Raw genomic sequence first — 14,796 nt, 5'->3', positions numbered from 1 at the left:
GTCATAGCATTTTTAAGTTATTGAGATTTTTGCTTTATGTTCAAAAGTTTCGAAAAGAAATTATCATACTGTTCATGTACCTTCTGCCTGTCCTCAATGCCCAAGTGTTACCATGCAAAAAACTACCGTACATTCAAATATGACATTTATACTACACTACTATGTGTCTCGCGTGATCTAATGAATCCTCATACAAATTATGAACTGTTTACGGAAATAGTTAAGTGCGTAAGTATTTCGAAGTATTTTCGACGTAATAGGCATCTTTCACAATTGGTATTCACAGTGTGTGTGAAATAAGATCCACTAGAAAATTTTGTTAGATACAACATGGATAATCGTCTAACATATTCTTGGATCATTCTTTCTGTGTTAATATCAAGTAAGATTTAACTTTGTTTATAGTACTTTGAACAAAAAAAAAATCTGAGCGATCGCATCCATACTCAGTCAATAAGTTTTTTTAAAACAAAAATAAGCAAATAAACCTCCCCAGAATTCTGTCCATTCCTATAATACCAGATTAAGTAATAAAGGTTCTTTCTGTGTACCAAAGGTTAAAGGAAATGGGAAGAAGTCCTTCAGTTACTTGGGTGGCACATTGTGGAATAAACTACCATCTTTTATAACCCAGATGACAGTATCGTCTAGTTTTAAATCTGCTATAAAACAACATCTTTTAAATAGAGTAGTTTAATCTATCTTAAGTTACCTTGCTTTGCTGTTAAATTTTTACATGTTCCTTAACCCAATGTCTTATCAGTTCGGATTAATAATACATGCATACTAAATGTGACTTTTTAATTGTTGTTTGTTGTAGTAACCTTTAAATTTTTAATCCATCAAAATTTTATCTGTGATATAATGATCATGATTAATACATTTAATGTTTTCTGCTTTAAGATGATACTCAATTATACTGTGATAGTACATGTCTACAAAGCTACAATGTGATAGTAATGCTGTGTTCATTGATTTGAATCTCTATTATATTTCATGTATTTATTATTATTAACATAGTACTTATTATTTATTTATTACTAGTGCCTCTCTATGTCGTGCCACCAACAACAAGGACCACAATGGAAATAAGGGAAATTGCTCTGTGTTGTGTAATCCTTTGCGTTGGTGTGCATGCCACAGTGCATTCTATGCACGTACTTTTTAATAATGATTGTTTTTTACTTTCATATGGTTTTATGTTCATGTTGTTTTAATACAGTGTGTGTATATATTCCATCTCCAAAATAAATATATATATATATAACTACTATTTAAAACATGAAGATAATACGCATGTTTGGCGATGAAAACCTTTGCATACAATCGAGAAGACATTTTACTCCTCTTGCAATAACGACTTCCTACAAATCCTTTATCTAGAGTTTTACGTAGTCAAACACGACACACGTAGATTATTTTCTACAACAGTGTTTTAATAATATATTGAAACCCCAATATATAATTATTTCGGTTTTCGAAATTTATAACCACATTAACTTGAGCCAATAAAGAATCGTTTTTCGAATAGCAGCGTGCACAAAAAGATAACTGTGTTATTGTAATGTTAACAAACTAACATGCATATATTATAAATATCTGAAATAAAGCCTTTAAGCAGAACCACTAATGTATGTAAATTACTTTTCGTTTTAATTTATTTTAATTTTGGTTCGTTATTTGAAAGGAACAATTCATTTTATTGTACTCATATGTATGCGTTTTATGAGGTATTTTATATGTTTAATTAACTAGATTATCTGGAAATAAAAATAAACAAATTCTATATGGCATTTTCAGCAAAAGGGACCATACGGATATCAAGTTATATTGTGGCCCATAACAAATTCAACATAACATGTCAATGGACAGGTCTTGCGACAGACGTTATCTTTTATCGTCAAACACAAACATTGGCGTATCCGTCTGCCGGTGGGGAGCATAGTCGAGTTGATAATGTTTTACAAGTTACAGATCCTGAAAATGAATGCCATATACAATCATCCTTAATTGTAGCGTGCGTCTGTATCAAATATTCGGCGGTTAGTTGTATTATAAATAATACACTGGAAGAGCAACTTATTGTACAATGGAAGTGTGCAATATACATAAACGGGGACAGGATTTTCAGCAACATCACATCTCTTAAAACATATGGTAATTAATGCTTATTACATGATATTTATACAGTATGTTGTCGTATTTGTTTTATATGGTATTCTGTTTATACACATAATTGCATACTGACTGTAATATGATTTGAATACGCTAATGATATATTTTGCTTCAAGTCATTTCACAATACCAGTAAAACAAAAAGGAAAGGCACACTATGCACATGAATTACTAAATTTATTTCAGAACCTGCAAAAATAACAACATTTCAAGTAGATGCATTTCAAGGAGTGTCCCATGTCACATTAAAGGAAAACAACACTGCGATGCTGACCTGTATTTCTGAAGGTTTTCCTATACCGGAAATAAGTCTTAAGAGGGATACATTAGCGTTTGGAGCATCTATTGTTCAGTCAGAGATAAGCATAAGAGGTCAACTAAACAAAACGTTTACCAACGTTAGCCGCCAAATGACAGGCAAATATACCTGTGTTGCTTCCAACGAACATGGGCAAAGTGAACAAAGCCTTTATTTGAATATATTATGTAAGTATCGCTTAAGTGCTTTTAATCAAGAAACGGTGCATCAAAAGAATCGATAGAAAGCAAACAAATAAAAAAACTGACACATAACATAACTGTTAATTTTAATGTTTCTTTTAAGAAATATTTAACTTTATCTTAATAACCGACACATGACTAAACATCCCGATGTGCATAGCTATTTAAAGGTTGCAAAAATGTATAAAACGATATGTACTTACATGTCCAGACCCTCCATCTGTAATTCGCACTGACAATGTGTACATCAATGAAGGAGAAGGTCTCAACATAACATGCAAATATGAACCCGGTAATCCACCCGAGACGGCAGTACATTGGAAAAAAGAAGGCATTATATATTCAAACAAAACATTACTGTATCCGAGAGTAGCCAGAACAGATGCTGGTAACTACTCTTGCATTGCGACAAACACATACGACAACGGACATACCAACTTCACGGGAGTCGATTCTCAGCGGTTTATCCTGCACGTTTTATGTAATATTTGTGTTGACATACATTTGTAATGTGTTGTCCCCAATTTAAAACGATTTTGAAAAAGTTTGATCGGTAATCTTAAGTTGTAATATATATTTATTATTATTAATTTTAATGCTGTGATTTGCATGTCCAAATACTAATAAGAAACGTATGGTCTTTAATGGTGTGTGTGGCATTAAATACGACTGGATATGTAGGACAGGAGATGTTTTTGAATGTATTGTGTATGTATATCGTTAACGTGTATCAGAGATAACGCTAATGTGCATTATCAGTTTAAAAATAATTATTTGTGCAAAAAAACATATTAAATAATGTGGTCGTCAAAGTACCTCCATAAAATGCACTTACGGTTCGTAAGTATAAAGTTTGGAAAAAAAAACGAATTTACTATGCATAAAATTGAATTATACTTCAGTCATACCTTTGCATATTTTTTAACGTTGAACATTACAACTGTTCCTTTAAAAAATAATATGAGTCTTGGATGAATTCGAATCATAAACAGATCAATATTAATATTCAGTTCGTGTTATAGATTATTGAAACTGTTTTACCTTTTCAGTTCCAGTGAGCAGAAAAATTCCTGTTACTGACTTTTCAAACTATGGAAACGAAGCAAATATTTATCTTGGTGGAGAAGTGACATTTTCGTTTTCAGCATTGGCAAATCCACTTCCGACAAGTGCTGAATATGTTTGGCATAAATGCAGTGACACCAATTGTACTGAAATCGCCAACAGTTCCCGTTCTTATATAGAGACTTACAGAGATTTTAGCAACCTAACGGTAGTCAATATAACGGAGTCAGATTATGGGATGTACATTTTGCAAGTGGGAAACGGAATAGGAAAGCCTCATACGGAAGTTTACTTTTTGAAGCGTCTATGTAAGTGATAATTTTAGTTCATTATACATATTTGTTCAATATCAAGATGCGATACAAAATAAACATAGTTGATGATTGTAGAAGCAGACTGGGCATTACAAGTATCGGAACGAACACATTTAGAGATGCACTTTTCTGGATGTAATAAGTCAGACAAATGCGCAAGTAATTTTTGTGTTTGGAAATTTAGTTCTTATTGATCTCAATCAAAAACTAGGTGTGACGTTAAAACGTATGCTTATAATCCATTAAAAACACATTTACTATCGTAAAAGAGAACATATCGATACGCCATATGCATTTAAGCGATCTATATTTGTTTTCTTTCAAGCATCTCTTCCCACAAAACCAATGACCAACATGACAGTTATTGGATTATTAGCAGGGTTAAGTGGAGCCCTCATTTTAGTAATTATATTCGTTCTTGCCGAATATGTGCACCGACATTTAACACGAACGGAGACAATAGGTATGTAATTACTTATTTGATCAACAATCAGGATCACTTGAATGTATAACATATATCAAAATGTGAATCATTCGTAAAGGAAACAAATGAAATGGTGCATTAAATACTGTATCGCTCTGTATTCTTAGATCATATAAATTGCCCGACCTTTTTTATACTATATACTCACATTAAATATGTTTCTTAGTGTAAAATATATAATCACTACACATATTTGCATTCTTTCGAAAAGACGTCGGATGTCAGTCTGTTGTTCCAACAACCTCTTACAACGACGACACTACCGTGAAACTTCCTTTCGTGCCCTTAGATAGGTTGGATGTTCAAGGCGAGGCCATTGCTCTTTATTCTTCAGCTGCACAATTGGAGATTTACAGTCAAATTGATCTACAGCTCGTCGAAGAGATGATATCTAGAAATGGTACGATTAAATCTCATCGGCTAAATTCATTGTCTTTTGTGAACCAAAGCATTCATGTTTGCACGATATGTCAAATACTTAAACAATCTATATTTATCGAATGACCGCCGTTTTCCGCAAAATATGTCAACATCTGCGCGTTCGTGAGATCTACACAATCAGCATAATTATTCAAAGGTTTATCTATTGTTACATCGTGCGTTTAAGCACGTGCATTTTACGCGGGAAAATATGTGGACATTAAGTGGATTATTTTGAAACTATTAGTCTGCGTCCATACTTTGCTGCAAAATAACCCAGCATTTTGTTCTTATTTGCATATGTAAAGAAATCAAGCCGTCTGTATTGCTGAAATAAAAAACACATGCTATAATGATTTTATGTCCTGCACGAACTGTTGAAATTTCTCTTTGTGTATATTTGATCGAGTGTTTACTGGTAATACTAGTTATCGATTTCAGACGGATCTACAAACGAGACGCAGCTGGTGTAAGTGGACTTGCGACCTTTTACTTTCTTACGGGTAGTATGTGACATTTATTAAATATTGGCTCATTTCTATGATTCGGCATACGCCTCAATCAATGTACATGCTTCATATTTTGAATTGAACATCTATCGCCAGTGCCTGCTGTTATGATTTTATGTTAATATAATGTCGTATGTATTGTGCTTAACTGTATAAGCATTTTGTCACTCTCGTAAGTACAACACAAGTGGATAATAACAGGAATGCTTCCCCCGAGTATGCATCTTAAGGTTCGATGTTCCTTTCTTTTTGTGACGGTCTAAAAAAAGTGAACAAGTCACATCTCAGACTCACGGTCGTTAATCACGCGCGCCACCTTTTTTTGATATGCATTAATAAATGAGCCAATGCAACTTCCGAGGTGGCGCTCAGGCCCGGATGTTTTGACATTTCATGGATAATTATACAGGGTGATTAGGTTTTATATGTGTTTCAACATATTTCGCATTATTTTTAAAAACCTGGCAATGTAGTGCGATTCAGCGAAGATTTATTCATCCAAAAATGTACAGAAACATACACTCCCAACCCATTAAAAAACGTGAGAACCTTAATAAGTAGTGGCATTGTGGAGTTTTAAAAAGAATTTCGATGAGTTTTTCCTGTGTGATGAGAAAATGTTTACCCAATTAAATCGCTAACGGCATCAAACGATTGCGTACAACATACATTAGATGCTGCATGCACACAAATATTGGCTTCTTTCCGTCGTAGCAGATAATGTTGCATTTTTCCTAAAGAGATGGAGCCAATGCTTAAGAGGTGGCGCTAATGATAGGAGGTGGCGCCAATGCAGGATGTATCAATTTACTTATTTATTTGTTATATTTAATATATTTTTCAACGTACATACGAAGGCCAAAATCTTTACAGAACGTAAACACATTCTTTTATAAATAAGATGTAGTATGTTTTAATAATTGTATAAGTGATCATCTCAATTAAGAAGTCACCAACATGAATAAAACATATTGTACGATTTATACCAAAATTTGTAATACTCGATAAAACCAATAACTTAATGTTCAGCATAATCAAAATAATTCATCGACCGCAATATCTGTATATAGTATGGCAATTCACGAAATAAATATAAGATAATACTTCTTGAAACGATGATTTGTGTATCTTAATCCAAATGCTTAATTTACTGAAACTCTGAAAGACCAAGGGCAACGAACGTTAATAAAGCTCATATATGTTGTTTTTCCGACGATCAACTCCAACAAAAAATAAGATAGCTCGGTCTTTTTCCGTTAACTTTTTTGTATAATACATGTTAAATGTTCTTATCATACAAAGAAGATTGTTTAAAACCATCAAGACATTATTAGAAAATTACTTTTTCTTATTAAAAAGGCACGCGACTCAAATATGATGAAGTAGTCAACTTACAAAAATGGGTTGTGATTGTATGTTTCTGTACATTTTTGGATGAATTTATATTCGCTGAATCGCACTACATTGGCAGATTTTTAAAATAATGCGAAATATGTTGAAAAAACATTTAAAACCTATTCACCCTTTAAAATTATGCGTTACATTTCAAAACATCCGGGCCTGAGCGCCACCTCGGAAGTAGCATTGGCTCATTTATATATGCATCTCAAACAAGAGGTGGCGCGCGTGATTAACGGCCGTGAGACTGCGTATTTAATTGGCATAAACTCGTTAAAAAATCATCTCTATCATGCAATTATTAATCTTGTTTAACGTATAGTGTCCTGCATTCATATAATTCTTTCAGATAATTTGAAATCATTCATTAAATTGATAGTATCTTGTAAATAATATACATGTATTCATGTTATTTGGTACACGGGAACGTTATTGAAGCTCAAACATAACTGTTTTTGTTATTGCTAATTATAATGTGATTGCTTATGTTGATTGGTATGCGGCTAACTCTGCTGCTGCATCTTCTTTTGATGGTGATGATGATGACGATGATGATGATGAAGAAGATGATGATGATGATGATGATGGTGATGATGATGATGATGATGATGATGATGATGATGATGATGATGATGATGATGATGATGATGATGATGATGATGATGATGATGATGATGATGATGATGATGATGATGATGATGCTAATGATGCTGGTGATGAATATATTCCATAATATAAGCTTTACTACATTTGAACTGCAGGACAGAACCAATTCGATGTAACGGTGTGGGTCCTCCGGAACCGGATGATGAGCCGCAATACATCGTTGGTCGTTGTGGCCGCTGACTGATACTACAATAATAAATTTTGAAAGATTTTGAATGTTCACAAGGTGCATTTCAATCTACATAATATTGAACTAAGCACAGCGCGATCGCATATTGCGTTAAACACAGCGTATCACAATTTCTCGAACGTAGCACTTGAAACATAGAAAGGATATAGAGGGAGACAAAGAAGCAAAATCAAACGTGATAGTACTGCCAAATACGGACCAGATGTTGCATTTCTTATAGATCGACATTTTTAATTAAAAATAGTAATTGTACATAATTATCCATTATTTTAAAAACTCTTTAATTGAATATTTGTCTTTCCAGTTCAGATTGTCAACTGTATGTTTGTTTTGAAGTATATTAGGCATTGTTTGTATTAGGATGCACATAATATATTCAATAATTGCATGTATTTCTGCTTTGGTTGCTATTTCCTAAATGTGCTTAATAGGGACTGGTGATTGTATATAGTGTACGTTAAATTGAGTGATATAATATAATAAGCGTAGTTCAATACTCAGATCATACTTAATTCATCACAGCCGATGCGCTTAATTAATCTTACAAACTACATGAACAAATTGCGGCCTTGCTCATTGCATAGTTTAGAACGCATATTTGATATCAACTGCATGATAATTTATCAAATCGTTTGAGCATCAATCTACTTTTTGTTGTATCGTTATTGATCGGTCAACAAACAACTATTTTTCGATCGGATTTGTTGCGTGGAGATTTAACAACAATACATTAAACAATACTATTCAATCACAAGATTCATCTTACAAGAGTATACTATTCAATCACAAGATTCATCTTACAAGAGTATACTATTCAATCACAAGATTCATCTTACAAGAGTATTGAGCTAGCCATAATGAAAAATAAAAAAGGTAAAACATTACACGCTTCATTACCCCATTTACACGCGTAAACAAACAATGAACATACTTCTTTGGAATGCATGAGTCATGTGCGAAAAGGGTAAATCGTCTGGCATCTAACATTCCGCGATAACACTTCCACGTGGTAAGCTTACTTTATATCAATCTGTACTAAAAACACGTTTTACCAAGATACATTCGAAACAGTGTGCTATAAAGCGGTAGTTTACAGATAAAATAAAGTTAAACATTCACTATTGTTTTAGATGTATATACAAAATAAATGTTGATTTGTTAAATTATTGTTTTAATATTTGGTACAAGGTATATGAAAAGTGTTTGATCTCTAATACATATTAGACGTTGCTTTTATTGTTTGTGGTCGGATTAAGCCTGTTGTTCGACTCCCACAACATGTCTTCAGATTATCAACAAGCAACATTTACATTACAATCATGAATAGACTGGAATGTAGCTACTGAGACATATTTTTTAATCGTATACATTTATTTTTCAACAGTGCAAAAGATAAATAATGCTTAAATCACCTGGTGTGTTATTGGCTTGATTATTATTCGATTTCTTTCTTAGCGTTGTGTACTTCTTGTCTACGATTACATGTCAACGAAGATGTATAAAACGTAGGGTCAATATTATACGACATACAAATATAAATATGCAGCAGTTATTACAAACACATTTAGCGTATGCGATTACCTCGGCCTGAGATTTGGTTAAAAGTGTATGAACGTTTTTAATTTGATGATTGAAAAAATAAATAATCTCATTAAGCAAATTACATACAAAAATGCCTTACCTATTGTCTCGCGAAACTTTATCCACGAATGTTTTTTTTTATTTAAAGTACCGTATATTTAAATCCGACTTAAAAGGAAGGGCTAACGCAAAATCAAAGTCTCTAGGTTATATTTTGAAGAAAATGGAATTACCTGAAAACTCGAGTGTACGATCTTAACATCTAAACTACTCGGTGCTTGACATTTCTGTGTGGCCATTGCACGCAGATTTCGTAATCAGTTATAGTCTTTATGCGTTTAATGGTGCCTTTTAAAACAGTTAAATCAAGTTAATATAAAAAAATAGAATAATGTGATAGAATAAGAAGATAGCCCCGTACGAACAGCTGATTTCTTTCCATCTCAGTATGTACATGTAATTGTTTGACAGTTAACATTAAGTATACTCTACTCAATTTTGGGTGTTCGTTGTTATTGATTGTATCATTTCTGCTTATACAAAAATGAATTCTTTGTATTATTTCTTCAATAGTGAATGGTTCATGGCAATTATGAAATGGATTTTTGAATATTTGTGTACAGGCTTCAGAAATCAATAAATAATGTGTTGTCATTTTATGAAATATTAAATAGGTATATGAATTGCGTGTTTCAATCTTTTATAGCGTTTTGTTCAATATCTCTAATAAAAGTTCGTAAAGGGAATCAAGTAAATGTATACAAAATTATTTGCAATTAACCATGCTCGTATAGTTTGATGTCTGAATTTGTAAACAATATTTTAATATGCATAAGGTCATGAGGATATATAATCGCCTCAGCATACACGAATGATTATGCACACTAAACATCCCCAAAACCGGAAAACAGAGAGATCCATAACAAAATCGGGTTTAAAGCATTAGCAGCAAAGGCAATGAGATGATAATTATTTTGCGCAGTATATCAATGTGGAGAATCTATTTTTAACTTTTAACCGAACAAGACGAAGTTGGAGTCACAACGAGTGAGTTTCCTCGCATGTGAGCGGCCGTGTAAAGACGAGTTACCACGAAGGGTAACTGTGAATCGGTTAAAACAGATGTTTCGCGTTTCGCAACATTACACTATGCAATTTCGGGTGATAGCTTCTATCAGCAAATGTCTATCTATTTAAATGCATCTTGTATTAAAAACTTAAAAAGCGTTTAACAAGTCCTAAATGTTGCTATTTTTGAGCCATTTTTACAGCTTTTCTCTTATTAGCATCATGTAAAGGAGGAGTAGAGAACGATATCCTGATTTTTTTATATTTTGGGAGCACTTTCACACCGGTTACGCGGATACTTTGATAACTGATGACACTTCGATAACAGAGAACAACAAAAGCCACGCGCGAGAGGAGAGGTCTTCAACTTTTTCATTTATGTTCTGTTCATTCGGTTTTCAGACACGGGACATTTTTTATGGTCGATTAATGGTATAGAACTTCGTATTTCGAAGAAAGAAATGATAAAATTAAATAAATCGTACAAACAGGTCACTGTTTATTTAAATGTTTCTGGTACTAAATATGTTTCGGCCGTAGCCTTCATCAGTAGTACATTAATATAAACAAATACAAAGGAAGTGACGTCAACGTCATACAATAACGTAACGTCGTTTGGCGGAAAAATATATAGTTCATAATATTACATAATACATAATACAGAGATTGATCATTGCTGATACAACAGTCTATTAGTAATAATATAATTATAAAAAAACATAGTAATAGACAAACATCAAATGTATATGTAAATTATGTTTATGTTCTATATGTCATACAGCAGTTTATTATTTAGACCGTTAGGAATCATAGTTTTTAATTTGTGTATCCAATATGTTTCTTTACATAAACGGTCTAGATTGTTTTGAACAACATCAATTGGTACAAAGGAGAAATCTGATAAAGTGCAATCATTGTCAGTAGATCCAAAATGTGTAGCAACATGTGCAATAGGATTTATTGAACAATTTCTGATATCAAATCTATGGCTATTCATTCTGCGGGAAACATTCTGATTAGTTTGTCCAACGTATTGTTTATTACAATTTTTACATGTAATAAGATATATAACATTGCGCGAAGTACAATCAACATCATAGCGTAAATCATACGATAAACCAGTAACACTACTATTGAAACTTGAACATATGTTTATATTATTGCAATGTGTACATCTTGGTCGGTTACATTGACCCGATAAATGAATATCAGTACTGTCATAAGACACTGAACATCTTACAAGGCTGTTACGTATATTCTTAGGTCTTTTATAGGCCAAAATAGGTTTAAATGAATGACTTAACACTTTCCTTGTTTGATAATCTGAACAAATCCCAGTATTTGTGTAAAATTTTAGCAATATTAGGAAGTGATGTGTTAAAACATACAGTAAATGGTATTATTGAATCAGTATTTCTCTGAGTAACAAATAATGCACTTTCCTGTGTCATATTTTTCACTTGAAAAAATCCATTTTCAATAACATTTGTTGGATAATTTCTACTTTTAAAATACTTCAATAAACTAGATAAGGACTGATTGAATACATCATCATCAGAAATAATACGTCTGTAGCGCTTTGCCTGACTGTATGGAATACTCCGCTTACAGGACATGGGGTGAGATGACGTAAAATCTAAGTATAAATGCATATTAGTGGGTTTACAAAAAAAAGTTGTAACCACAGTGTCTTGTTTACTTTTTGATATAGAAACATCAAGGAAAGATACACACTGTTGAGATATATGAGAGGTAAATTTTATGGTTGAATGGAAGTTATTTAAATTATTAATAAAAGTGTTTAAATCTTCTAAATCTTTTTTTTTTGAAGAAAGAAATGCGCAGAAAAAATTATATAAACAATTATATAAACAAAACGATAAAATTCCATCGATAATCAGCTTGAATTGGATGATCACTGTATATTTAAACAAAAATAAACCAAGAACGTGCTTACTTTTCGAAATAAAAGTTCAATATATCCAATAATGTTACAACATGTTTAGTTCACTAAAGTTTTTGAGAAAATTTGAATGTTTAAAGAGTCGGATGCCAATTGTTCATGGACATTTCTTAACCGATCATCTCAATGACAATGGCACTTCTATTCCCGATTAATCGACACTTTTTACCAGATACAACACACTCTTTTTAGTGAATCAGAAATGTAGAATTCGGTTGGGAATACTGCTATAGTAAGCAGGCAATGCATTAAATGTATGAACTGAAGTAAATAGTAAATTAAAATCGAATTACCGACACAATTTCTTATTCTTTTGGTTGTATGATTATGATTTTGTATACATGTGAAAGATAAATGTGAAACTAATTCGATATGATGAGTACCGTCTATATGTTTTCCAGCTTTCGAGTCACCCATCCACCGGATGTTCGTATAGTTCACGAGCTTAAACCATTTTAACCGACGTTAAACGGTTGATCTAAAGCATGTATAATTATGTCCTAACAAAGGAACTAAGGTCATTTACTAATATATTAGATTGTATGTCATGCAACATCACTATTCCAAAACTGCTACTTAAAGATAAATACCAGCAACGATGCAGGTCCGAAATTCTTTTATTTCAACCTATACGTTATCATTGCGTATAGCAAGTGCTTCGTGTAAGCAGAGCTCAAGATAAAGGGAGTTTTTAATTATCTTATTAATGTTGTGGCTACGCATTAGTATCGCCTTGATGATGCGATTCTAATGAGCACCAACGACATAGGATTTTATGAAGGATTTTATTATAAGATCCATTCGCTCCCGTTATTTAGAGTCCCATTATAAGTAAAATTAAACACGATCGTGTTGATGTACATGATCCGTTGTATTTTCATCTCTCTGAATCTCAAGTTACCACTTAAAAAACAAGTTCAGTGTGTAGACAATTATTTCCGGTCGTCACTTGAAATATATTTCTTCAGAAATAAGCATTATAAAGTAAAAAATTACAATTATAATTTTAATAGTATTTGATAATAGTAATGTGCTTTTTTTAAACGAGAACGTCATTGATTATATTTCACATGTGTTTGTAAGTAAGTTATGCATAGAATCCCAATGTGTCGCGCTTGACTATGCACAATGATTCGTACTTCAAACTGTTTGGTGAGAATAGCCATATTATACATAAATGCATTTCCGGTAGAAGGTAAAACTCGGTTATTAGAGTGCCCAATTTGTTGAAAGACTCTGTTATCCGAAGTATCCTTTATCGGGAATCAAAGTGTCTGCAACTCCATGAATACCACCTATTAGAAGATGCCCTATCTTCGTTTCTGTTTCAGTGAATACTATCAAAATTTCAGTATTTGAAGCACGGTGATTACTCTAAATGCTAGAATATCAAACAAGTTCTTGCAATATTTCTACATAGTTTTATTTTGTTGAAATGTTTACTGTTAATCCAGTTCATGCTGTTTTCCGACTGAATTTTCTATTTTTGCGCGTTACCAGCGTGACCCTAACCTCCAAGAGTCTCATGCACATTGTATGATTCACTTCAGAGGTAAAGCCAGTCGTGTTTCACAACCTTTTATAATTGCGAGTGTCGATGCTTGTAATCGCAAGAATAAGTTTATTTTAATTCTTAATCGTTCTCGTTAAGATTACGTTATTATTTTAAACACTAACCTCTATAGTTAATATGTGGACTTTTTAAATTAGAATATCGCCACTGTTTTAGTTGGTCGCGATAGCGGGCAACTAATATAGATGGAGTTTTGCAAGTCAGTCTGCTGTTATCTACGCTAGGAACGATGACCACCGCATCTGCCTGTTTATACTCACCTGGTACACTGCAGGCAGCAGAGTGTGTGTATGTAATCAATAGTGTTTAGCAGCTTGTGTGATGACATTGGCCAGTCTAGTGTTTAACAGCTTGTGCGACGACATTGGCCAGTTTATCATTGAAATCTGTACATGTTGGCTGTTTTCAGGGAAACGGGGCTTAATGCATGTCAAATAATATCAGCCTGTGTACACTGATTAGCCTGTGCAATGCGAAAAAGCTAATCAAGGACGACACTTTCTGATGTTATGGTGTTTTTCGTTTAAAGAGAGTCTCTGGTACTGGGGTGACAATAAATGCATATGCATTAAGCCCTGTTTTCCAAAAATAAAGCTTAAATTAATTTTTATATTAATGATTTGAATAAAAAGATAAAAATGAGAATAACTTCAAAGTAACCTCGCTGACAAGGCAAATAAACAAAATAACTTTTAAATCAAATAAACAACCAACGAGTACTAAATTTTTACCTTGTGGCACTTTTTAGTAAACATCTAAAAGGGACCTTTTCACAGTTTGTCAATAAATGCTTAATATTGATAAATGTAAACATTGGATCTTAAAAGCACTATTAAAAAAATACATTAAAAAAAAAACACAAAAAAGTTAACCCTCAACTGGGCTTGAA

General features: G+C 32.7%; 2 protein-coding genes across 2 annotated transcripts in view; both read left to right on the top strand.

Moving 5' to 3' along the window:
* LOC127869767 (A disintegrin and metalloproteinase with thrombospondin motifs adt-1-like) overlaps positions 1–14,796 on the top strand; it is a 214,104-nt gene that overhangs the window by 120,828 nt on the left and 78,480 nt on the right. The window lies entirely within an intron of this gene.
* LOC127867262 (contactin-1-like) lies at positions 241–8,885 on the top strand. The gene is made up of 9 exons (XM_052408289.1): positions 241–382; positions 1,801–2,157; positions 2,362–2,661; positions 2,888–3,157; positions 3,726–4,049; positions 4,381–4,518; positions 4,751–4,939; positions 5,401–5,428; positions 7,628–8,885. The coding sequence occupies exons 1-9, from the start codon at positions 331–333 to the stop codon at positions 7,710–7,712; spliced, it is 1,743 nt and encodes a 580-aa protein (XP_052264249.1). The 5' UTR covers positions 241–330; the 3' UTR covers positions 7,713–8,885.

This window comes from Dreissena polymorpha, chromosome 2 (assembly GCF_020536995.1).
Source record: "Dreissena polymorpha isolate Duluth1 chromosome 2, UMN_Dpol_1.0, whole genome shotgun sequence".
Lineage (NCBI taxonomy): Eukaryota > Metazoa > Mollusca > Bivalvia > Myida > Dreissenidae > Dreissena > Dreissena polymorpha.
This window is presented reverse-complemented; position numbering and strand designations above follow the sequence as displayed.